Source organism: Grampus griseus (assembly GCF_964374135.1).
Source record: "Grampus griseus genome assembly, chromosome: Y".
NCBI lineage: Eukaryota > Metazoa > Chordata > Mammalia > Artiodactyla > Delphinidae > Grampus > Grampus griseus.
The window spans coordinates 17,195,401-17,219,081 of NC_139016.1; the positions used below are offsets into that span (position 1 = coordinate 17,195,401).

The window sequence follows — 23,681 nt, forward strand, 5'->3', positions numbered from 1 at the left end:
TAACTTCAAATTAGAGTTTTCATTTTCTTTGGGAAAAAACCCAGAGGAGAAACTGGTGGATTATATGGCAAGTCTATTTTTAATTTCTGGATACAGCTCCATAATGTATTTACATTCCCACCAACAGTGCACATGGATTCCCCTTTTCCCATATCCTTATCAACACTTATCTTGTATCTTCTTGATAGGCATACTAAGGATGTCAGATGATAGCTCATTATAGTTTTGATTTGCACTTCCTAATAATTTGTGATGTTAAGCAACTTTTCATGTACCTGTTGGCCATGTCTTTTTTGAGTAAAAAAAAAACAAAAAAAAGGTCTATTCAAATCTTCTACCCAATTTTTAACTGAATTGCTTGGTCTTGACTATTGAGTTTTATGTACATGTATTTATATATTTTTTATCTACCTTTACATATCCTGCATATTAACTCCTTAACAAATATATGATTTACAAATATTTTCTCCCATTCAGTAAATTACATTTACAATTTTTTCATGATTTCCTTTGCTATGCAAAAGCTGTTTAGTTGGACATAGTCCTACTTATTTATTTTTGTTCTTGCCACCTTTGCTGTGGCATCAAATCCAAAAAATTACTGGGAAGACCAATATTAAGGAGCTTACCACTCATATTTTCTTTTAGAACTTTTATGGTTTCAGGTCTTACATTCAATGGATTCTTTAATCCATTCTGGGTTAATTTTTGTATATGGTCTAAGACATAAGTCCCCTTTTTTTCTTTTACCTGTGGCTGTCCAGGTTTCTCAAGACAATTCATGCAAGAGACTGTCCTTTTCCCATTGTATATTCTTGGCTCTTTTCTTATAAAATAATTTAGCCATGTATGCATGAGTTTTTTGGGGGCTCTCTGTTCAGTTTCACTGATCTATGTGTCTGTTTTTATGACAATAACACACTGATTACTATAGCTTTGTAGTACAGTTTGAAATCAGGGAGCAAGATGCCTCCAGCTTGTTTTTCCTTTATAAGTTTGCTTTGATTATTCAGGGTCTTCTGTGATTACATCAAAAAAAACTAAGGTTGTTTGTTCTATTTCTGTAAAAAAAATGCCATTGGTATTTTCATACCAATTTTAATGAATCTGTAGACTGCTGTGGGCAGTACAGACATTTTAGTATATTAATTCTTCCAATCCATGAGCATGAAATTTATTTCTTTCCATTTAGCTGTGTCTTCTTCAGTTTCCTTCATCAATATCTTATAGTTTTCAGCGTACAGGTTTTTCACTTCCTAGATTAATTTTATTCCTAGGTATTTTATTCTTTTTTTTTTTTTTTTTGCGGTACGTGGGCCTCTCACTGTTGTGGCCTCTCCCATGCGGAGCACAGGCTCAGCGGCCATGGCTCACGGGCCCAGCTGCTCCGCAGCACATGGGATCCTCCCAGACCGGGGCACGAACCCGTGTCCCCTGCATCGGCAGGTGGACTGTAACCACTGCGCCACCAGGGAAGCCCTATTTTATTCTTTTTGATACAATTTTAAGTGGAACTGTTTTCTTAATAGCTCTTGCTGAGGAGAAATGCAGCTCATTTTTGTAAATTGGTTTTGTATCTAGGAACCTTACTGAATTTGTCCATTAGTTCTAATAGTTTTTTTGGTAGGGTCTTTAGGGGATTCTGTACAGTATCATATAATGCCACTTGCAAATAGTGACAGTTTTTACTTCTCTTTCTTGCCCAATAGCTCTGGCTATGACTTGCAATACTGTGTTGAATAAAAGTGATGAGAATGAGCATCCCTGTCTTGTTCCTGTTTTAGAGGAAAAACTTTCAATACATCATCTTTCAGTATGTTAGTTGCAAAATTTTCATACATTTACTTTTTTTTATGAGGTACATTTTCTCTACACTCACTTTGTTGAGAGTTTTCATCATAAATAGATGTTGAATTTTGTCACATGATTTGTCTCCATCTACTGAGGGGATGTTATGATTTTTATCCTTCATAGTATTAATGAAGTGTATCACTGATTGATATGAGAGGCTGAATCACCCATGCACCCCTGGAATAAATCCCACTTGACCATAGTGTATTATTCTTTTAATGTATTGTTAGATTCAGTTTGCTAATAGTTTGTTAAAGATTTTTTATCTATATTCATCATGGATACTGGAGTGTAATTTTCTTTTTCTTGTGGTATCCCTGTCAGGTTTGGTAACAAGGTAATGCTGGCATCATACAAGTAGTTAAGAAGTGTTCCATCCTTTTCAACTTTTTTGAAGAGTTTGAAAAAGAGGTATTAATTATTAAATCTTCTTTGATTGTTTGGTAGAACTGACCAATGAAACTGTTTGATCCTGGACTTTTGTTTCCTGGGATATCTTTGATTATTCAATCTTTCTACTAGTTATTGGTATGTTCAGTTTTCTATTTCCTCATGATCCAGTCCCGCTTGCTGGTATGTTTCTAGGAATTTATCCATCTCCTCTACAATTTGCTAGTATATAACTGTTTATACTAGTGTGGACTAAGAATGCCACCAGCCATTGCACTAAACAAAGGATGCTGCAGCCATCAAGCCATCAAACACTCCAATTGCCCCCAACTGTGCACCCTGAGGGGACTCAAGATAGGAGACAACAGGATAGTGACCCTACATAGCTAAGGTGTGTATCAAAGGAATGATTTCCGTCAGCCCAGACTCCTGCACCTCCCCATAGAGAGAAACGTGCTAAATTCATTCACTTGAGATGTCTGGTTTTCTTTAAATAACAGAAAGCTTCTGATGTTCCAACTACCTGGTTTTTGTTGCAAAAACTCCTATATATCCTGGCTCCTCCTTTACCTCTCTGGAGCAGTCCCCCAGAGCTATCTGAGAGGGTGTCTCCCAGGCTACAGTACTCAGAAAGTCTGCCAAATAAAACGTAATTCTCAACTTTTAGGTTGTGCATTTTTGTTTTCAGTTGACAGTACACTCTTACAATCTTTTTTATTTCTGTGGTGTCTGTCTCTTTTATTTCTGATTTTTATTTATTTAAGCCCTGTCCTTTTCTTGACGAGTCTAGCTAAACGTTCATCAATTTATCTTTTAAAAGAAAAAAAGTCTCTTAATTTCATTCACCTCTTCTATTGTCTTTTGAGTCTTTGTTACATTTATTTCCATCCCGATCTTTGTTATTTCTTTCCTATAGTAACTTGGGGCTTCATTTATTCTTCTTTTTCTATTTTCTTGGTGTGTAAAGTTAGACTGTTTATGGAGTTAGGCATTTTATCACCAGGAACCTACCTCTTACAACTGCTTTTCCTGCATCCCATAAATCTGTTATGTTGTATTCTCATTTTCTCGAGGTTGTTTTTCTTTAAATTTCTCTTTTGATTTCCTCATTGACCCATGGTCGGTTCACTACATGTTGTTTGATCTCACACATTTGTAAACTTTCTAGTTTTGTTTCAAAATTGATCTCTAGTTTTATACCTGATGCTCAATACACTGAAATCTTCCTTTATTTATTAAGAATTGTTTTGTGGCCTAAAACATTTCTTCTCCAGAATGTTCCATGTGCACTTCAGAAAAATGTGTGATTCTGCTGGATTCCTTTTTCTTTTTTTTTTGATGGAATGGTCTGTATATATCTGATAAATCTATGTGATCTCACATGTTCTTTAAGGCTGACATTTTCTTACTGATTTTCTGTCCGGATGATCTATATGGTTGATGTAAGTGGAGTATTAGAAGCCCCTACTATTATTGTATTGATGTCTATTTCTCCCATTAGGACTGTTAATATTTGCTTCATATATTTAGATGGTTCTATGCTGGGTGCATAAATGTTTACACATGTTATATCCTCTTACTGTACTGACCCCTTTATCATTATGTAATCCCTTTCTTTGTCTCTTATTACAGTCTTTGTTCATAAACTCTATTTTGTCTGATATATATATATACCTGCCACAGCTTTCTTCTGGTTTCCATTTCTATGGAATATCTTTGTCCCCCCTTTCACTCTTAGTTTGTGCCTATCCTGATACCTGAAGTGAGTCTCTTGTAGGCGGTGTATAAATGTTATTTATTTTAGCCATTCAGTCACTCTACTACTTCTGAATGGAGAATTTAGTCCATTTGTACTTATTGCCATTTCAATTTTTTTTTAATTGTTTTCTCATTCCAGCATTCCTTTCTTGTTTCTTGCTCTCTTCCTTTGCACTTTGCAAATGGTATTATTAGATTCTTTTGTCATTATTTTTTGTGTTATCTACCACAGGGTGTTGCTTTGTAGTTACCATGAGGTTTACATGAGGTAACAAATTATACCATTCCATTTTAAGTTGATAACAACTTACGTCTGAAAGCATTCTAAAGCTCTAAATTTTTATCTTCCCACACACACTTTTCAAGTTTTTGATGTCATGTTTTATATCTTTTATCTTGTGTATCCCCTAATACCAATTATTATCCACTAATACCAAAGTAGTATTTTTACTACGTTTGTCTTTTAACCTTCATACTAGCTTTACAAGATTAATCCACTGTCTTTCCTACATAATTACCTTTATCAGTGACATATTTTCATATATGTTCCTGTTAATTAGTGCCCTTTCTTTTCAGCTTAAGGAAATCCCGTTTACATTCCTTATAAGACTGGTTTAGTGGTAATGACCTCCTCTAGAACTGCTTGTATGGAAAATTCTCTCTCCTTTACTTCTGAATGGTAACTTTACTGCGTATTCTTTTTTTCTTTCAGCATTTTGATAATATTGTGCAACTTCTTTCTGGGCGGCAAAGTTTGTGCTGAAACATCTAATGATAATCTTCTGAGTATTGCCTTATATGTAACAGGTTGCTTTTTCTCTTGCTGCCCGAAGTCTCTGTCTTTAACTTTTGACATTTTAATTATACTGTGTCTTGCTGTGGGTTCCTCTGAGTACATGTTATTTGGAACTTGGAGCTGGATGTGCTTCCTTCCCCATTTTAAGGAACTTTTCAATCATTCTTTTTCAAATAAGTGTTCTGCCTGTTTCTCTCTCTTTTCTCCTTCTGGGTCCCCTATAATATGCATATCAGTGCACCTGATGTTCTCTCACACATTCCTAAAGCTGCCTTCACTTTTTAAATTTTTTTCTCCTTTTGCCGCTCTGCTTGGGTGAATTCCACCGCCCTTGCTTTAAGTTCACTGATCCTTTCTTCTACTTCATCTAGTCTGCTGTTGAACCCACTAGCGTATTTTTCAGTGTTTTTCAATTTTCTAGTTCTGTGACTTTGATTTTTTACTTTCTTATATTTTCTATCTTTGTTGAAGTTCTCACTGTGTTCATGCATTCTTCTCCTAGCTCAGTGGGCATCTTTATGATTATTACTTTGAACCCTTTATCAAGAAAATTACCTATCTCCACTTCATTATGTTTTTCTCCAAGGTTTTATTTTGTTGTTCCACGTACAGCATATTTCCCCTCTTCCTCATCTTGCTTGACTTTCTGTGTTTGCTTTTATACACTCCATGAAATAGCCACCTCTCCCAGTCTTGGAGGAGTGGCCTCACTTAGGAGATGAATCTTATCCTTCAACCTTGCAGCTCTTGCTTGTCTCTCAAATGTTGGTGATTGCTTGTGCAAGCAGCTCATTTTATTTTTAATGTCTCCCAGTTGTTGAGTGTGTTCCAGGACCTGTCAGTGTCCCAAAGAGGTCAGGGGAGACTTCAGCACAACCTAGGTTCAGGCTGATTGGAAGCCTGACCCTGAAAGGCAGCAGTTTTTAAAGAATGCAAATATGTACAGTCCTGTACAACTGTAAGCTAAGCTCTGCTGGCCACCAGACCAGGCCATCTGCGGGTGCCCCTTTGGTGACAGCTGTAAAATTCAGGCCTCCATAAGAATGGATCAGCACCTTCTTGTAGATTATGGTAAGCTGTAGTGAGGCAATGGGAGAGTACAAAGATCTCATCCTTCAGCCTGTTTTCCTAGAGAGCAAGTCCATAGGCCTCTGGATGTGTGCAAAACCCAAAGACTGACCCTCACACCAACGTTCCTGGACAAGCAAACAGGCTTCTTCCACAGAAGGAGGGGGTGTTTTCAGTGTGCTATCTGTGCAGTGCCCTGGGTGTGGTAGCCAGCTGTGTCTCTGACTCTTATGAGACCCAGGTACACAAACCTCCCTGGTCAACAGGCCAGGCATTCATTGGGGGCGGGGGGGATTCCATGGTCAGCAGCCACGAAAGCAAGGCACCAGACACGTGTTAAGAGCTCCGCTCCAAGAGAGTCTAGCACTCTGGAGCATAAGAAGGGGAGCTCAAAGATAACACCTGCTTTCCTAGGTCTCTGGAAGGCTTACAGTTAGCCCTTTGATGTGTGTTTAATTTAGAAGCCTGCCCCTCAGTCCATAGCCATGAAAATAAGCTCATCAGCCTCTTTCACAGAAAGCCCTAGCTCCCTGTTCCATTGCCTCCTGCTGTGCTCTGGGATGGTAGCTGTTTAAGAACTTTCCTCCATTGGATACGGTCTTCTGGTACCCACTGACCATCACTGGCCCCCAGAACCAAGCAATGTAGAGGTGTCCCCTGGCAGCAGACACAACAACTGGGGCACCAGATAAGGTGCGTTATGGAAGATAGCAGCAACCTGAAGCAAAGCAGAGGGAGAGTGCAAAGATCCTGTCCTCCAGCCTCTGTTCCCTGACAGCAACTCCACAGGCCTTTAGAAGTGTGCCACACTAGAAGCCTTCCCCTCAAGCTAAAGCTCCTGGACAAGCAAACAGTCCTCTTTCTCAGAAAGACTAAGGCTGGGTTTAAGTCTGTTGTCTGTGCAGTGCCTTGCAAGTGGCAGGTTGCCAAGAACTGTCTCTCCAATTGTTATAGTCCTGAGGTACCCAGGAACCCAAGACTGCTGGCCTGCAGGGCCAGGTGATCACAGGGCATCCCCTGAGCTGCAGCTGCAAAATCAGAGAACCAAACATGTATAAAAGCTCCTCTCCGGGAGGTACTGGAGTGGAGCAGAGGGAGCATGAAAACGTCTCCCACTGGCTTTAGCAACATTTAACAAGATTTAGTGAAAGTGCAGAAATGGCACACTCCCTAGAAGAAAAATGTCTAGAGGGAAAAATAAGGCACCCATTGGCTTTAGAGTGAGAGTACAGAAATGGCGCCTGCACCTCCATCCTTGGAGAGTATCTCAACCAGCCCCTTCTTCTCAGGCCCATGCTCTGAGCTTAGCAAATCAATCTCTTTCACATAAAGTCTGCATGCTTTTCAAACAGCTGCATCTGCACTGGGCCCCGGGGAGAGTAAGTCTGTGCAGCTTCCCTTTAAGAAGCATTTCTCAGTCAACTACAGCCCTCGGGGTCACATGGGTGCGATTCCCCTGTTGTTTTTCAAAGCCAGATGTTTTGGGGGCTTCTTTCAGGTGCAGGACTTAAAAATGTTGGGGTGCCTGATGTGGGGTTCAGACCCTTTGCTCCAGGTTTTTTTGTTCTCTTTTAATTGTGGGTTGCTACCCTGAGGGTGAGGTCTGTGACTCAACTTCTCCAACCCACCTTGATTTGACAGTGATGTTATACTCCCAAGGTGATCCAACTGTTTAGAAAATGAGTTTTTCAAGAAACAGTTTTTGAACATATTTTTTAAACCAAAATACACCTATTTTTTATTATTCACCAGAACTACTGATCTCCACAAGGATAAAACCACATCAAAAAGAGGCTACTCCTCAGTCAAGTCTCCAATGTATCACTTTTGCAAACAAATGCAGTAACTCTTACTTGCCATATCCTCCTCCTTCAAAAACATATCTAAATAAATAAATAACTTGATTCCTGTTTCTCGAAGTCTAGTCCCTGGACCAGCAGCTCTGGCCATCAACTGGAAACTTGTTAAAATGCAAGTTTATCTTAACCATCTTCCCCATCTCCACTTAAAATCTACTGTAAGGTGTCTTTTATATCTACTGACTCAGAATCTGCAATTTGACAAGATCTCTAGGTGATATGTATGAGTCTGAGAAGGACTGAGTTAGCCCACTATGCTAGTCAATTTCTCTTTCTTCCCTAATCCTTTCATGGCTGGCTGCTGCTGTCACTTCAGTAAGTCAAACTAACCTATTCTGCTGCTTTTCCTACCCAAATTTCACTCCTTTCTCCTTTTTCTTTTCTCCCCTTTTTTCTTTTTCTGCCAATTCTTACTTGATTTCCATCATGTGACTATACTATTAGAGACTTTGATATCCAATGCAAGCATTCTTTTCTGAGGCCAGCAATGCATCAACACTGACTGCTGCCATCTTTGCATTCAGATGGCTCTAGGTCATTTTCATTGATACTCGGGGGGTTCCTACTTCTCAAAATATCAGAAGATGCCAGGCTCCTAAATGAGACATGCATGTACCACTTGAAGAAACAGTAACTAAAGTTGTTCCAGCTTTGTTCTTAGAACCGTTACTGACAAAATATAATAAAATTTATGATACAGGATAGTTTTTTAATAATAGATGAAAATGCACAAAGTTTATCAGTGATAATTCACACAAGTTCTTCACAAAATCAAGAATTTTGGCATTTAAATTAGAACCAACTATTCTAAAAATTTCCCACATCTGTTCTTCAAAAGATTCTATGCCTTTTCCATTCTTTGCTTTAAAAAGCTAGCAACGTTTCCATGTTGACAATGCTTCCATAATCCTAGAAGAAGAGTGCTACTTGAAATAACATAGGTTAGAACAAACTCTTCCATGAGTCAATTTCTTTGGAAGATGGAAAAAGGAACAATGCCTAGCATATAGTAGATGCTCAGTAAATACTTCCTGAGAAACAGTACTGTTTTTCATGTAACTCAAAATTTCAATCAAAATGGTTAACACTTTTATTTCTAACATTCCTTTCATGTATAGAATTCCTGAACTTGAATACAGAAACCACTCCCTCCCAACTGGGAGGCATCTAAAATGCTGATCTGGAAACACTAAGGCTAACTGACTCTCAGGATACATCTCAGAAAGCACTGTAATATACTATATAGCGTATCATAAAACTAATAAGCCATACCATCAACAACAGTGCCAAGAAATTTAATTCTTCCCTTCAATTTTGTAATAAAATATAATTTTACGTGTGAAACTATATCAAAATTATATTTTTAAAGTTTATTAAGAAGTTACACATATTTTGCCCTACTATATACAGGTCTCACTCCCTTAATACTCACGAGATCAGCATATTTCTTACACAGTGCTGCCAGCTTCTCCTCTGGAGTTGAAAGAGTGTTTAAGGCTTGCATCAATACTACTACTTCTTTTCCTAATGATTTATAAAAGAAAAAAGGTAGCAGAAGGATGACTTAAATTCAACATAAAACTAATGTTTACAATTTAAGGCTATAATTAAACATAGAGATTCACCTACTAAATTAAAGTAGCTATTTTCAAATCAGTTTATTAGCCTCACCATCATCCAAATTTCTTCACTTACCAACACTGCTACCCGTTAGCTATTTAGCATTTGAACAGTGAGAACAACACTTTAAAGAGTTTTGGTTTTTGGGGAGTTTTTTTTTGTTTTTTTTTTTGTGGTACGCGGGCCTCTCACTGTTGTGGCCTCTCCCGTTGCGGAGCACAGGCTCCGGACGCACAGGCTCAGCGGCCATGGTTCACGGGCCCAGCCGCTCCGCGGCATGTGGGATCTTCCCAGACCGGGGCACGAACCCGTGTCCCCTGCATCGGCAGGCGGATTCTCAACCACTGCGCCACCAGGGAAGCCCTAAAGAGTTTTAAATGAGTAATTTAATAGCTTTGGCAGGGAGAAGCAGGTGATCAAGACAGATGAAGGCAAATGGGCTTTAAAGTAAGAAATAACGTTCTATTGCTTACCTTGGTGGTAGAAAACTTTTTATTTCCTAAAATGTTCACTCTTGTATGTAGACTATTTCATCTAAAAAGCTGAAGAAAACTTTGATTTGATATCAAACTTATATTTGATATACTTTACATGCTGCTATAAGGGTGGGAGAGAGGAGGAACAGGCCACTTTCAAAAAGAATACTTTCCTATCCACATAAAATTTTAGTACTGAAAATTTTTTACCTTCAGTTCAAGATGAAATAAAAAAGAGGAAATATAATGATTGAATATTTAGACATAACAGTAATGTGCACTTCAGTATATGAAGATTTTAAACTCTAACCATTTTAAGCTATTTAAATGATTTTAACCTGAAGCTACATTTTATGCATAGCGGTGGGGTTAATGACTCTGAAGGTATTAGTCTTGTACGGAAGGAATTATAAACACTTCTCATATTCATATAAATTTTAAAGTCTTTAGAATGTAGCAGAAAGTAGATTAAGAAAGAGAATTTCAAGTTACAGTCCTATGCACAAATCACTGAAACCAAACAAGGTAAATATTAGGTACAATAGGAATGAAAAATTGAGGGGTAACCAATAAGGTGAAATAGGGTTTCAGGTTTCATTCATAAAATTTAACATATCACATTCTTAGTCTGAACTGTCAAACTAACTAAGCAGAGGGATAAAACATATCCTAGAAGCAATCTTATTAAGCTACTTTCTAAATTGCAAAAAAATATCATTTCCAAATTTTAGTGAATATTCTTTAAAAAGCTAGGCAATTATAACAGTTTTCATAGTAATTATTAGTCAGACTACTTTAAATGATCAAACAACAAAGCAAATCAAATACTACTTCTGCCAAACTGGCCACAAACTCTTTCTGGAAAACAAGTCTTAATGAGAGAGAAAGAAGCAAGGTACCCATAACTAAGCTTTCCACTCTGCTACTTGCGCCTCCTGCACATAATTGCAGGAGACAGGCATACTGAAGTGACCAAAGAAACTAGATGTGTATTAGCTAAACATCTACCTCAAAAATGGTCATGCTCAGTAATTACCTGTGCTGCAGAAAATATAAGTTAAACAAGCAGCATGTGCAAATGTCCAAACCCTAAGCAGAGATTATTACCTAAGATATTTCCTTTGTTTCTGCGGCATTCTGAATCTTGCTGACCATCAGAGGGATCTGCTCCAGCTTCTGGCCCTGAAGGTTCCTCTCTTGACTCTTGTGTGCAGTACACTGGGCTCAGCAAATCCCTGCTCTGTGTTATAAAGTTACTGCTTTCATCCTCTTCCAGTGAATGCTTGTTAGTTGGGCTACTGTAATTTGAGTCACGACGTTGAGGAATATCATTTGATTGAGAGTTATGCAACATATCTGCGTTTACTCCTAGTCTGTAAATTCTAGATTCTTCAACTGTGCCAATCACAAGCTACAGAAAAAGAGCAGAAAAAAATATGGAGAAAGGAATTAAATCAAATGTAATCAAGGGAGGAAAACAATGCAGTATATAAAAGCTCAGTGTTCACCCCATTCTGCTCATTTTTTTAACAGTGAAATCAACCTGTTTTCCTTTTCTTTTGTCCTGGCCACACAGCTTGTGGGATCTTAGTTCCCTGACTAGGGATCAAACCGGGGCCCCCTGCAGCAGAAGCGTGGAGTACTAACCACTGGACCACCAGAGAATTCCCCACTTTGCTCATGCTTAAATGTAGTTTTCACTTTTTGTACGTGGTACAATCAACAGGCATGTCACTATTAGACAGTTTAATTTTTTCCCTTTCATACTGGTTCATAAAACAGCAGTGCTTCTTAGAATCAAAGGAGGAAAAGGGAGGGGAAGAGACTACTGTAATAGTGGAACAGGGAAAAAATCCAAGGTTATGTCCCTCTGACAAATAATATGCTGGCAGCATCTATCAGAATCAACCTCTGCAAAACTCTAGAATCTGCTAAAAGCTTGCAAAAGATAATTCAAATTTACAGCCCAAATTTACAGCTTAGTGAATAAAAAAAAATTAGGAGAGCACGATAGGATTTTAAACTTCTTGTCTACTATCATACATACCCTAGGTCAACAAAGACCATAAGGAGAGCAGCCCACACTCTCTGTGAAGACTACTGGTGCCAAAGGGAACAAAACAGACATTATTTTCAAAGGACTGGGTCTCATTCATTCTTTTGCGCAGCTCCCTGAGAAATCTGTACAGGAGTTTGCCTTTGTTTCGTCCTTGGAAGAGCTGTCTCAGGACTAGGGCAGCTTCCAGGATAGCTTTAGATGCAAGTATGAAAGTACTGACTTCAGCAGCCTGGGGTATGGGGCAAAAACTTGGAAAAAGCAATAAACATAAATATCTGAGTAGAGAGAGACTGAGAAAGGAGATGACATAGGCATATGAAATCTCCCACATTAGACTAATCTTATTATCTCTGCCTGGCCTTCAGTCTGGCCTTCCAGCAGAATTAAAGGCTAAGGTAAAGTTGTAAACACCCTGACTAAGTATTCTAAGCTGATGAAAAGTAAAAGAGAAAACATGTCTTGCTTACTGATGTGAAACTAATCTGTCTTCACATCCACTGATTTCTCCCTGGGTACTCTGGGTGTACCCTGACTTTAGCCACCTTACGCAGAAAGGTGGCTAGGATTGTGACCAAATTCTCCCCACCCCCAAATGGAACCCATTTTAGTATGCTGGGGCGCTGTGGAGACTAGAAGGACTCAAACATTTATGGCTCTTTGGAAACAGGTATCCAAGTCACTCACTGTTCCATCTGGTTCTGTAGGGGAATACGACCTCCAAACTCCTGCTTCCCCAATGAGTATGCCAACCTTTCATTTGTATGCCCCTCATAACTGGCTTGCCAATGGAACCCAGGGCAGCAGCTCCTCACCTATCTGCCTGCTCTCCCTCTGAGAGTGTATTCTTGCTTAAATAAATCCTCACTTTACTTCTTAACCTCGCTGTCTCATCTCCAGATTTCTTCCACGATGAGGCAGGAACCTTAAATTCACTGGGAACACACAGACTGGTGGATAAAAGTACCACAAACTGGAGAAATAAATCATGGCTACTACGGGAATCATATGGTTTATTCACACAGACACGTATGCTGAGTGAAGTCAAGCTACTGATCAAGCCTGCACTGCCTTGATCATTGGGTACGATCAAGATGGGTATGATTGCTATCTGCACTACACTCTTTGCACTGATTATGGCTGTGTGTCTACCCTCACAGAAAGGGCACCAAGTAAAAGAGTCTTTTTTTTTTTGCAGTGGCTACCTTGTGACGCATGCTGAAAGGTGACCCAGTTGTCTCCAGATTGGGAAGGCCATGACACACAGAGCATTGATTCTCCTCATTCTGGAAGTCTGAGTGCATCCAACCTTTAAACCTATTCAGGTCTTTCATCCTGGATGCCCCACAGTTGACCACCATTTCAGGTCATGGGATTGATGGTCCACACCAATCAGCTGACTCTGGCCACATCATTGTAGCCTTTGAACTGATCTGCCATGTGGTCAGCTTTCTGGATAATATGCAGTCTGAAAATGGTACACATTCTACCACAAAAGTAAAAGTAGTCAATGTACCTCCACCATTCCTATCCACACTCCCTGTCATCCATAGGCATCTGGAATTATTGAGCATTAGGTCTGCTTTTCAAAAACTGACTCAGAAAAGAATCCTGATATTAACCCCCTCACCTTCACCTTTTCTACAAACTGTGGAAAGGCAAGTTGGGTCACTGAATGAGCTGGTCCCAGAGAGGGACAACCCCCTCTCAGTCTCTTCCTTGCTAAGGATCAGGACAAATTGGGTGCTGGGTTATACAAACCCATTTTAAAAACTCAGCATTGAATGTCAAGGAAATTCAAAGAAACTTAGCCATTCTTAGGCTACTGTTTTTTTCTTTCTGCCAATAGCATAACCATGTCAGCCCAAGTGGCATGCTCTAGTCCAAACTGGCACCTAGAGGATTCAAACTTGGTTTCTACTACCTGGATTCTCTTGTGAGACTGAAATGGTTCTAGATCAGTGTACCCAGTGGATAATTACCCCTTCCTAAATACACTGCCTATGGAGCCTCCCTATGGTGACCTTTGCAGGTCAAAGAAATGGGGCATAATGGATCTCTGCAAGGCTTACAAAAATCCCCTCACTCCTCTAGTACCTGGCCTTTGTGAGCCAAAGGACTGTCATGAGTAGGTGACGACTGATTGGACAAAAGTTGAAACTATAGCTACTGGAAATACAGCCTTTGTTAACAAACCTAACAACATTAATCTTCCCACATGTTTAAAAACTGTCTCTGGAGTCTTCATCATAAAAATAGGTGTCCTAGTGTGGCTCTCCCAAATTGCTGCAAGCCTCTTGAATTTAAGGGTGTTGAATCTGCCTTCCAGCCAGAGAGCTCAGGTGACAATTTGACTGCCATTCAAATAGAAATAGCAGGAATGTCCCAGCTACTGCATTTCCTATGCAAAACACTTAAGTGTCATCACTGAATGTCTCCCACACCGTCATTTCTCTAGCCATCGGTAAGTCATTCCAGGGGTAGACAAATGCCATCCAGCTGGTATCAGAGCCAGACGGTAGGACTGTGTGGCCTTCGGCAGGCCTTTTAAAAAGAAGGATGTGATTCAGTTTTTCACCTGGAAACGCTAAGGTTAGTAACTGGCTAGGGAGACATGATGTAAAGCACTTTAAATCTGTGCCCACTTGGAAATACTAATGTTAAGTCCCATTTGAGGACTTACATGATCAATCAGAATCAACCCTTTCTTGCCAGAGGTACCAAGTATGCCCTTTCTCACATGGAAGCCAGGAATTAACTTGCATCTCTCTAGAAAACACTGTTTCCCACATTAAGGGGAGGGCATAACAGATCATCAACTGTTTCAGGAAACATAGTCAGTAGTCATGCAGCCTTTGGACAACTGCAAAGTGCTCTCCAAAATGAGGCTACTTTTGGTTGTTTGGAGAAACTCACCAGAGGGGCAACTGACCTCTGGCTTAGGGTCACACTGCAGGTAGTTATCCTCTCAACGGGAGCCATTCATTAATGAAAGGTAGTATGAAATCTCTCCACAACTTCAGCTGAAACGATCAGTGGACTGCATTCAAGTGCGTCTCGAACTGTCTGGCCACAGTTATCAGTTATGGCAAAATTGCCCTAGACTTTTTTCTTATGGGCCATTCATGAATATATCCTGCTGCAACTGAATCGGTGAATCAGGCTAAGTGGGAAGGTCAACACATAGCCTTAAGGAAGCCAGATGGTAGACTCTGATTATGTATGGAACTTGTTCATTTGTTTAGGTCTGGGACTCTGAAGTCAATCCTAAGTTTTGGGCTCTTCCTTAGGCTTGGAGTCCTGTTCCTAGTATTCTATAAGATAAACTCAACAGATCTGGTCCTAGCCTATTTTGACCAAATTTAACAGTGTGGCCAATGAACTTGCATACTCAAGGAAAAACTCAATAGAAGCCATGACAGTGTTTCTGCTTCTCTTGTGAACAGAGGTAGTGACTGTCTTTGTTTCAAACTATCTTTTCAAGGATGCTCATACAGCAAAGAGCCTTAGAAAAAAAATAGAAATGATGTCTACCTCATCAGCAATGGGCAGGTTTGCTTATTGCCAATATGTTTCCAATTGCTGTTGTAATAAAATACCACTCATTTATTTACCTTACATTCCTTCTGGAGGCTCCCTGAGAGAAAAGAGCTTTGCCTTTGCTGACTTCTAGGGGCTGACTGTATTCCGTGGATCATGATCCTTTCCTCCATATTCAAAGCTAGTAAAAGGCAAGGCAAGTCATGCAAAATGCCATCTCTCTGGATCTGACGTTTATCTTCCTCTTTCTTTTCTAAGTACACTTAAGATTTCATTGTGTATACCATGATAATCCAGGGTAATGCCACAAAGTCCTAATCTATGCAAATCCTTTTAACCAATAAGATAATTCACAGGTCCCTGTTTAAGACAGGAACAGCTTTGAGCAGCCACTATTCTGCCTACCACACTGCCCATTATAAAAGATTTAATATCCCTAAACTTAGGAGTTCTTTTTTGTAATGCAAATATCTAGTTCTCTTTATATAACCCTGTAGGAACAAAAGCTCAGGAATCAGGTGCAAAAGTGGACACTAGTAAATACTACTGTAAAAAAGTATCCTTTGTCTCCAGATTTCTCCCAGTATCCATAAGTTATGGGAAAATTATGAATTTGCAAGTAAATTAAAATCTCTGACCCTTCAGAGTTTCTTGCTGCTATGATTACATATTCAAATTTGGGTATCTGCCAGACATTTTTCAGAAAATGTCTGTCAAGATAAACCAACTGACATTATTCGTTTTAATGATAATATCTTACAGAGTTTAAGTTTAGGTAAGGCTATAAATTGCTGGCCCACAACAGGACTTTCATAATAATTTGTGAAGTTTCCTACTACTGTTATAACAAATTATCACAAACCTAAAAATGGATTAAAAATTCACATTTATTATCTTACAGTTCTAGAGGTCACAAGTCCAAAATGGATCAGCAGGGCTGTGTTACCTCTGGAGGTTGAAGAATTATTCCCATGCCTTTTCCAAGTTTAGAGACCACCTGCCTGCATTAGCTTATCATACCCTTCTCCATCTTCAGGGTCTGAAGCATAACATCTTCAGATCTCTCTGTCTCTAATCTCTGTTTCCATCATTACATCTCTTCTGATTCTGACCCTTCTGTTTTTCTATTATAAGAAACCTTGTGATTACACTGAATCCACCAAGATAATCCAGGACAATCTCTTCATCGCAAGATCATACTTAATCAGATAGGATAAACATATTCACAGGTTTCAGAGATTAGGACATGAGCATATTTGGGGGGGGCATTATTTTATCTACCACACATACATTGTCACATTAACATGGTCCACACTTCAATTCTTAAAGAAGAAATTATCTTTTAAATTACTGGCATAACTTCTACGAACTATATACCCCACCAAACTGCTCTGCACTATAGGAGCAGGAAATAAAGTATCATCTTAGCAAGTAAATATTAGTTATGGCAGATTAAAGGGCAAACACTGGGGAGAGTGAGGGGCATCTGGGAGATATTTTGGAAATATTACATGGGATTCAAATCAACACTCAAAACAACAAATATTTGTTTGTTTGTTTGCAGTACGCGGGCCTCTCACTGTTGCGGCCTCTCCCGTTGCGGAGCACAGGCTCCGGACGCACAGGCTCAGCGGCCATGGCTCACGGGCCTAGCCACTCCGCAGCATGTGGGATCTTCCCGGACCGGGGCACAAACTCGTGTCCCCTGCGGCAGGCAGACTTTCAACAACTGCGCCACCAGGGAAGCCCAAAACAACAAATATTAATAAAACTTGCTCAGTAGCACAGGGAGACAGCATAGGTCGTTTGGTGAATCTTTTCCATCAAGTCAAAGAACTTACAGAAATTCATTAAAATAAATAAATTTAACTAGGAAGTGGACTGAATTATAAAAATAGAATCCCTAGGTGTGAATGGAACTTAAAGCTTATCTAATACTTGTTCTCTTCTGAAAACTGCACAAATGGAAAAAGTTAAACATAGCTGATACTCAATAATATATTAAATTTGTTTAACACGTTAGGTACGTCAAATACCACTACATTCATTATATTATCTGAAAGTGACTCATAATCACATTAACAGCAAAGAAAAAGGAATTGGAAGGAGGGAAGGAAAAGGAGGCAATAAAGTTTATTTGGGACATTAGTATAAATCTTATTTTACATAAACAACAACTGACTATGAAGTAAGGTCTGTCATATGCCCTATCAATTAATCATGTATTAATTATAAATGAAAATCACTCTCTAGGAACTATGTCATTTAAACAAGTTTTAATTTTTAAATAAGAGGCATTATTTATCCAGATACCACTACTTTATAAAGGTAAGCTCATATCTGGAGAGGAATATCACTAAAATTGATAACGTATTAATCTGTGACAAAGGGGGCAAGAATATAAAATGGAGAAAAGACTGGTGCTGGGAAAACTGGATAGCTACATGTGAAAGAATGAAATTAGAACATTTTCTAACATCATATACAAAAATAAATTCAAAATGGATTAAAGACCTAAATGTAAGGCTGGAAACCATAAAATTCTTAGAAAAAAATACAGGCAAAATGACAACCTACCCAATGGCAAAAAAAGTTTTGCAAATTATATGACTGACATTTTGGTTAATATCCAAAATATATAAACAGCTCATACAACTCAACATAAAAAAAACAAACAATCCAGTTAAAAGATGGCCAGAAGACATAAATAGACATTTCCCAAAGACATACAGATGGCCAAGAGGCACATGAAAAGATCCTCAATGTCACTAATTGCCAGGGAAATGCAAATCAAAACCACAATGAGATTATCACCTCATACCTATCAGAATGGCTATCATCAAAAAGAACAGAAATAGCAAATGTTGGTGAGGGTGTAGAGAAAATTAACCCCCTCTTACACTGTTGGTAAAATGTAAATTGGTGCGGTCACTGTAGAAAATTGTATGGCGGTTTCTCAACAAACTAAAAATAGAACTACCATATGACCCAGCAGTTCCACTCCTGAGTATATATCCGAAAACACGAAAACACTAATTCAAAAATACACATGTGGGCTTCCCTGGTGGCGCAGTGGTTGAGAGTCCGCCTGCCGATGCAGGGGACACAGGTTCGTGCCCCGGTCCGGGAAGATCCCACATGCCGCGGAGCGGCTGGGCCCGTGAGCCATGGCCGCTGAGCCTGCGCGTCCGGAGCCTGTGCTCCGCAACGGGAGAGGCCACAACAGTGAGAGGCCCGCGTACCGCAAAAAAAAAAAAAAACGAAAAACAAAAAATACACATGCACCACAATCTTCATAGCATTATCTACAATTACCAAAATACTAAAGCAACCCAAGTGTCCATCAAGAAATAAATGGATAAAGATGTGCCCCCCATGCCACACATACGCACAAAGGAATACTACTCAGACACAAAAACAAATGAAATTTTGCCTTTTTCAACAACATGGATGAACTTGGAGGACATTATTCTTTGTGAAATAAGTCAGACAGAAACACAAGTACTGGATGATTATCACTTACATGTGGAATCTAAAAAATAAAACTAGTGAATAAAACAAAAAAAGAAGCAGACTCACAGATCTAGAGAACAAATTAGTGATTATCACTGGGGAGAGGGAAAAGGGGAGGAACAACATAGGGGTAGAGGATTAAGAGGTACAAACTACTTTGTATAAAATAACCTACAAGAATACATTGTGGGGCTTCCCTTGTGGCGCAGTGGTTGGGGGTCCGCCTGCCAATGCAGGGGACACGAGTTCGTGCCCCGGTCCAGGAAGATCCCACATGCAGTGGAGCGGCTGGGCCCGTGAGCCATGGCCGCTGAGCCTGTGCGTCCGGAGCCTGTGCTCCGCAACGGGAGAGGCCACAGCAGTGAGAGGCCCGCGTACCACAAAAAAAAAAAAAAAAAAAAAAAGAATATATTGTGCAACACAGGGAATATGGCCAATATTTTGTAATTGTAAATGGAGTATAACCTTGAAAAATTGTGAATCACTATGTTATACACCTGAAACTTACATAATATTGTACATTGACTATACCTAAATTTAAAGAAAAAAATTAAAGAAAGAAAATGGTGAGGTAGCAACCTCCCACTTCTATACGAAAGCAATGATTATGGTGACAAAAATTGTCCAAATCAACTTTTTGGAAACTCTGGGAAACAGTTGAAACCAACAACCAGAGGAATCCTTAACTAGGAAAGAAGCTGCTGCAGTTCACTTAAGGAATATTGTAACTTTTTACTTTACCTGCCTACAACCCCCTAATCCCCACCCGGGAAGGAGCGAGCATATCTGGTGTGGCTTGCTGGTGCCAGATGGATAAGAAACCTTGTTCTTAAAAGTTCTGATAGTGGGCTTTGATCTATATGGCAGACCCCCAAAGGGAGCTCAAGAATATCCTCCTGTTTTGCCAGCCTCAAAATTTTCTCACAGTTGGTGCAGCTTCTTGGTGTGAAATGTTGAAATAACAGCCACAGCTACGTGGGCTAAGGACAAAATGACAAGGCAAATGGCAGACAGACTGAAAAGCCCCAAAAGAAGGAGGGTGGTAAAGAAGAAACATGGAAGGATAAGGGCTTTGGATTGGCCCCAGGTATACCAGGGAATCTCAAAGCCTACATGCATGTCCAGGGCAACATACATGCCAGAAAAGACCGCAGAAGACCCTACACTTTTGTATCTGGCTCTGTGCAAGAAGGAAGTACATGCTAAGCCTGGGCTTACCTAAGCGTTAAAGGAGTTGCCTAAACAAAATCAATTTGCAAAGACGTGGAGTTTAGTTTTTGTTATTTTTGTTGCTCCAGGATTTCAAGAAAATCTCTTTTAAATTCCTGGCTGACCTCTAAGCTACCTGGCTGACCTCTAAGCTACCACAGAAGACTTCAGAGACCACGCAGGACAAAGAATACAATCTTTATAAAACAGCTTACCACAGAATTACTAAGCAAACATTTACAACCCATAACAATCAACAACAACAAACCCTAGGGATGTGGGGAGAGTCTGATTCCCAGAGTATAGGGTTCACAATTGCACATTTCTTAACTGTCTTGTCTTAACCAGACTTCAGTCAAGCTTCTCTCTTCGCATAAACCCCTGGATACTGGCTTACCCACCATGATCAAGCACTCAAATGCAGAGCGTGCCCCTAGTAACAACTCATCCCAAGGATCCAAGAATCAGCTGACAATCATCTCCCATCAACCATGCCAATTATGCTGTCTGCTCACTTTCCTTTGCTTGCTCGATTTCCCCTTAAAAAGTTTCTATTAACCTGTTTACCTGTCTCAATAAAAGTCATTCTCTGATTTTAAGACATTTTCAGATTTCTGAAATCAGAGTGTTCTCCGTATTGCAGGAGTGCCTCTGAATAAGGTCTCTTGTTATCTAAATCAGGATTTGTTTTTGTTTGACAGTCACATTATAATACTAAAAACATTCAGTTGCCAACAAAAAAAATCACAAGTCATGCAAAGAAGAAATTAACTATAGGCAAGTCATAGGAATAAAAGAAATTAAGAATCAGCCATCAATAAAAAGGTAGAAATTATTTTTTAAATGAACCAAAGAAAAATTCAGGGCTGAAAAGTATGACAACTGAATTTAGCAGGAAGAATAATCAGCAAACTAGAATCTAAGTCAATTGAAAATACAATCTGAGAAACAGAAAGGAAAAGGAATAAATAAAAATCAACAGAACTTGAGACTTGTGGGACACTAGCATATACATAATGGAAGTCACAGAACAGGAGAGAAGGAGGCTGGAAGAATATTCAAAGAAATGAAAAAAAACTTCTCTCATTTGATGAAAACCATTAGTCTACACATCCAATGAGTTAAGTAATGAGTAAACTCTTAAGTATGATAAACTCAAAGACTATCTTTCAAAATGAAGAAGACATTAAAACATTCCCAAATACACAAAAGCTGAGGGAATCCTTTACTAGTAGACCTGCCCCGAAAAAAAACAAAACAAAACAAAACACCACAAAGGAAGTCCTTCTGACAAAAATAAAGGGACATTACAAATTAACTCAAAAGCCATACAAAGAAATAAAGAACAATAGTAAAAGTAACTACATAGGAGAAATTATCAATTACAGATCCCAACAGAAGAATCATCAATAGGAAAAAATTCTCAACTACCAAAAGGTGCCAAAAGGGAAAAATATGTACAGTGCATCTCCTCCAAGAAATCGACTACTTCAACAACTCAGCCAGTGAGAAATTATCAACATCCTGAACTCTCACTTTTCTGCAACAGATTTTCATTCAAACCTCCCACAACCTCTCCTTTTTGTCTATAAAATAAGATTTCTCTTCTTTGTTGGAATATCGTAAACTGCATTGTTGTTGGGTTTTTTTTTTTTAAATCAGAGTTGTCCTTGGAGAAAGTAGTGAAAGTGATAATTTTGAATCTCTACAGTACTATGCACTCAAGTTTTTTTCGCAATCCTTTAAGAACTGGATCTTTCTTTCAGAATACAAGGAGAGAGAAAGGAAAAAAAAGAAAGAAAGATGTGAAGTACTGACACCTTCATACAGAGGCACAAGAAAATACCTCACCTCAGAAACAGGTCAAAAAAAGCTAATTCTTGACACTTTGCTCAAATCTAAACTGAGATTTTTGAAGTTCATGAAACATGTTAGAAAAATATTATTTCATACGTTCAAACAGGAATGAACGCTTCAACAAGTTTAAATGAACGGAAAAAGAAAAAAGATTTCCACTGTACCAAGCCCTTTCCCTGCAATTCTCAACTCTAGGGTAGGGCTCTGGAAACCGTATATACCTGTATGCAGCCCAGTCGTTGTGGAAAACTTCCTGATTCTACAAACTCAGCCCAGGAGAAGTGGGATTTTTACAGTCTGAAGCAGATCTAGATTTTCCTGTCACCAGAGGAACAATGAAATGACCCTGATGTAAGTAAAGTAAGACAAGGGGAACGTTCCAGCATGTCTACCGGATTGAGAGACCAAAAGTACGGGAGGCGCTAAAGCACAAACCAAAGGAAAGATAAAGGTGTTCAGTTTTGTTTTGGTTTGTTTTTAAAGGAGTTAGAAAGACAAGTTATTGCACGATGATGCTCCCCAATTAGGTTGGAAAGAGGTACTTCGGCGTCACCTCCGTATCCTAAGCCCCGAATGTTGCCTTGTCAGTGACGCTAAGAAGCAGCCCTACCAGTTCCGCCACCGCCGGCCACCATCTGCGTGGTAGCAGAGAGTAAAGGAGGATCGGGAAACAGAAACGCAGCGCATCCCCGGCCCCCGCGCCATTATCTAAGTACGCAACAGCCTTGCCGGCGCTAACCCCAACGCACCATGCAGAGCGACGCATGCAGTCGCCGAAAGCTGAGAAGAGCAAATCCCTGTCCCTAGTCGACCGAAGGTGGCGCCGAACGGAGGGAGCATGAGGACGTCAGGAACTGGGAGAGAACATCAAGCTCACAGGACCCCGGAGCACCCGCAGTACATCGTTGCAACACATGGCGCACCCCCGCCTCGCACCCTTTCACCCACAGACAGGACTGCGTTCCCCGCCTCTTCTAATACCCAAGCCGCACACATCCCTCCCCAACCCACAGCGGTCCCCTCCACCCCATTTATTCCGATTCCACCTCCTCGCCACACAAACACCCTAGTATCGCCACCGTCTGAAGAAAGCGGAATGTTTGTCCCGTACCTAAAGTAACTGAAGAGAGTGCACAGGCAAACCTGTAAAAGGTAATACTCTCCCTCACACTCCACCCTCGCCACCCCGTGGAAACCAGGACTGACCTGCTTCTGGCTGCTCAGTCGACCGCTGCGTCCAGCCTCAATCGTCTCCTCAGCCCCTACTCCGCCGCCTCTTCCCGGCGCTCTTTATCCTACCTGCGTCGCCAAGAAGTGACGGAAGCACTTAAACCGGCACCTTTGACCCAAAGAACGGAAGCTCGCAAGGCCTATCTACTACCTTCCAAGCCTCAGCAGCCAGTCGACGATCCGGCCCTCTCCACGTGACGGCTGGATGTTTGCCTCCAGAGAATTGAGTGAGGTGGGGGAGGGGAGCATCGGAGGCCAAGCCCGGTCTCAGGGCCAAAGGGCTAACAGAAAGCCCCAGTGACTCTGCGCAGAAGAGGATAAAGAGTGTGGAAAGAACTGCAGGTCCTAGCAAACTGTCCCGCCATAGTTTGCAAGCCCAGATTGGGTTTAGGGCGGAACTCCGCGGCATTCTGAGAAGGGAGGAGTACTTACTGTGCTGCGCCTGCTGCTTAATGGGA

At 40.1% G+C, this 23,681-nt stretch overlaps 1 protein-coding gene across 3 annotated transcripts in view; it reads right to left on the reverse strand.

The window, feature by feature from the left end:
- LOC309817744 (gamma-taxilin-like) overlaps positions 1-23,297 on the reverse strand; it is a 60,991-nt gene extending 37,694 nt beyond the window's left edge. For all 3 annotated transcript variants that reach the window (XR_014296243.1, XM_082647022.1, XM_082647021.1), the window contains exons 1-3: positions 23,200-23,297; positions 10,926-11,229; positions 9,155-9,246 (exon numbers count right to left, since the gene is read on the reverse strand). Coding sequence is in view for 2 of the 3 variants with exons in the window: in XM_082647022.1 (XP_082503148.1) it covers positions 9,155-9,246; positions 10,926-11,172 (339 nt within the window). In the remaining variant the exon portion in view is untranslated. The remainder of the gene's footprint in view (positions 1-9,154; positions 9,247-10,925; positions 11,230-23,199) is intronic.
- Positions 23,298-23,681: the final 384 nt, after the last annotated feature.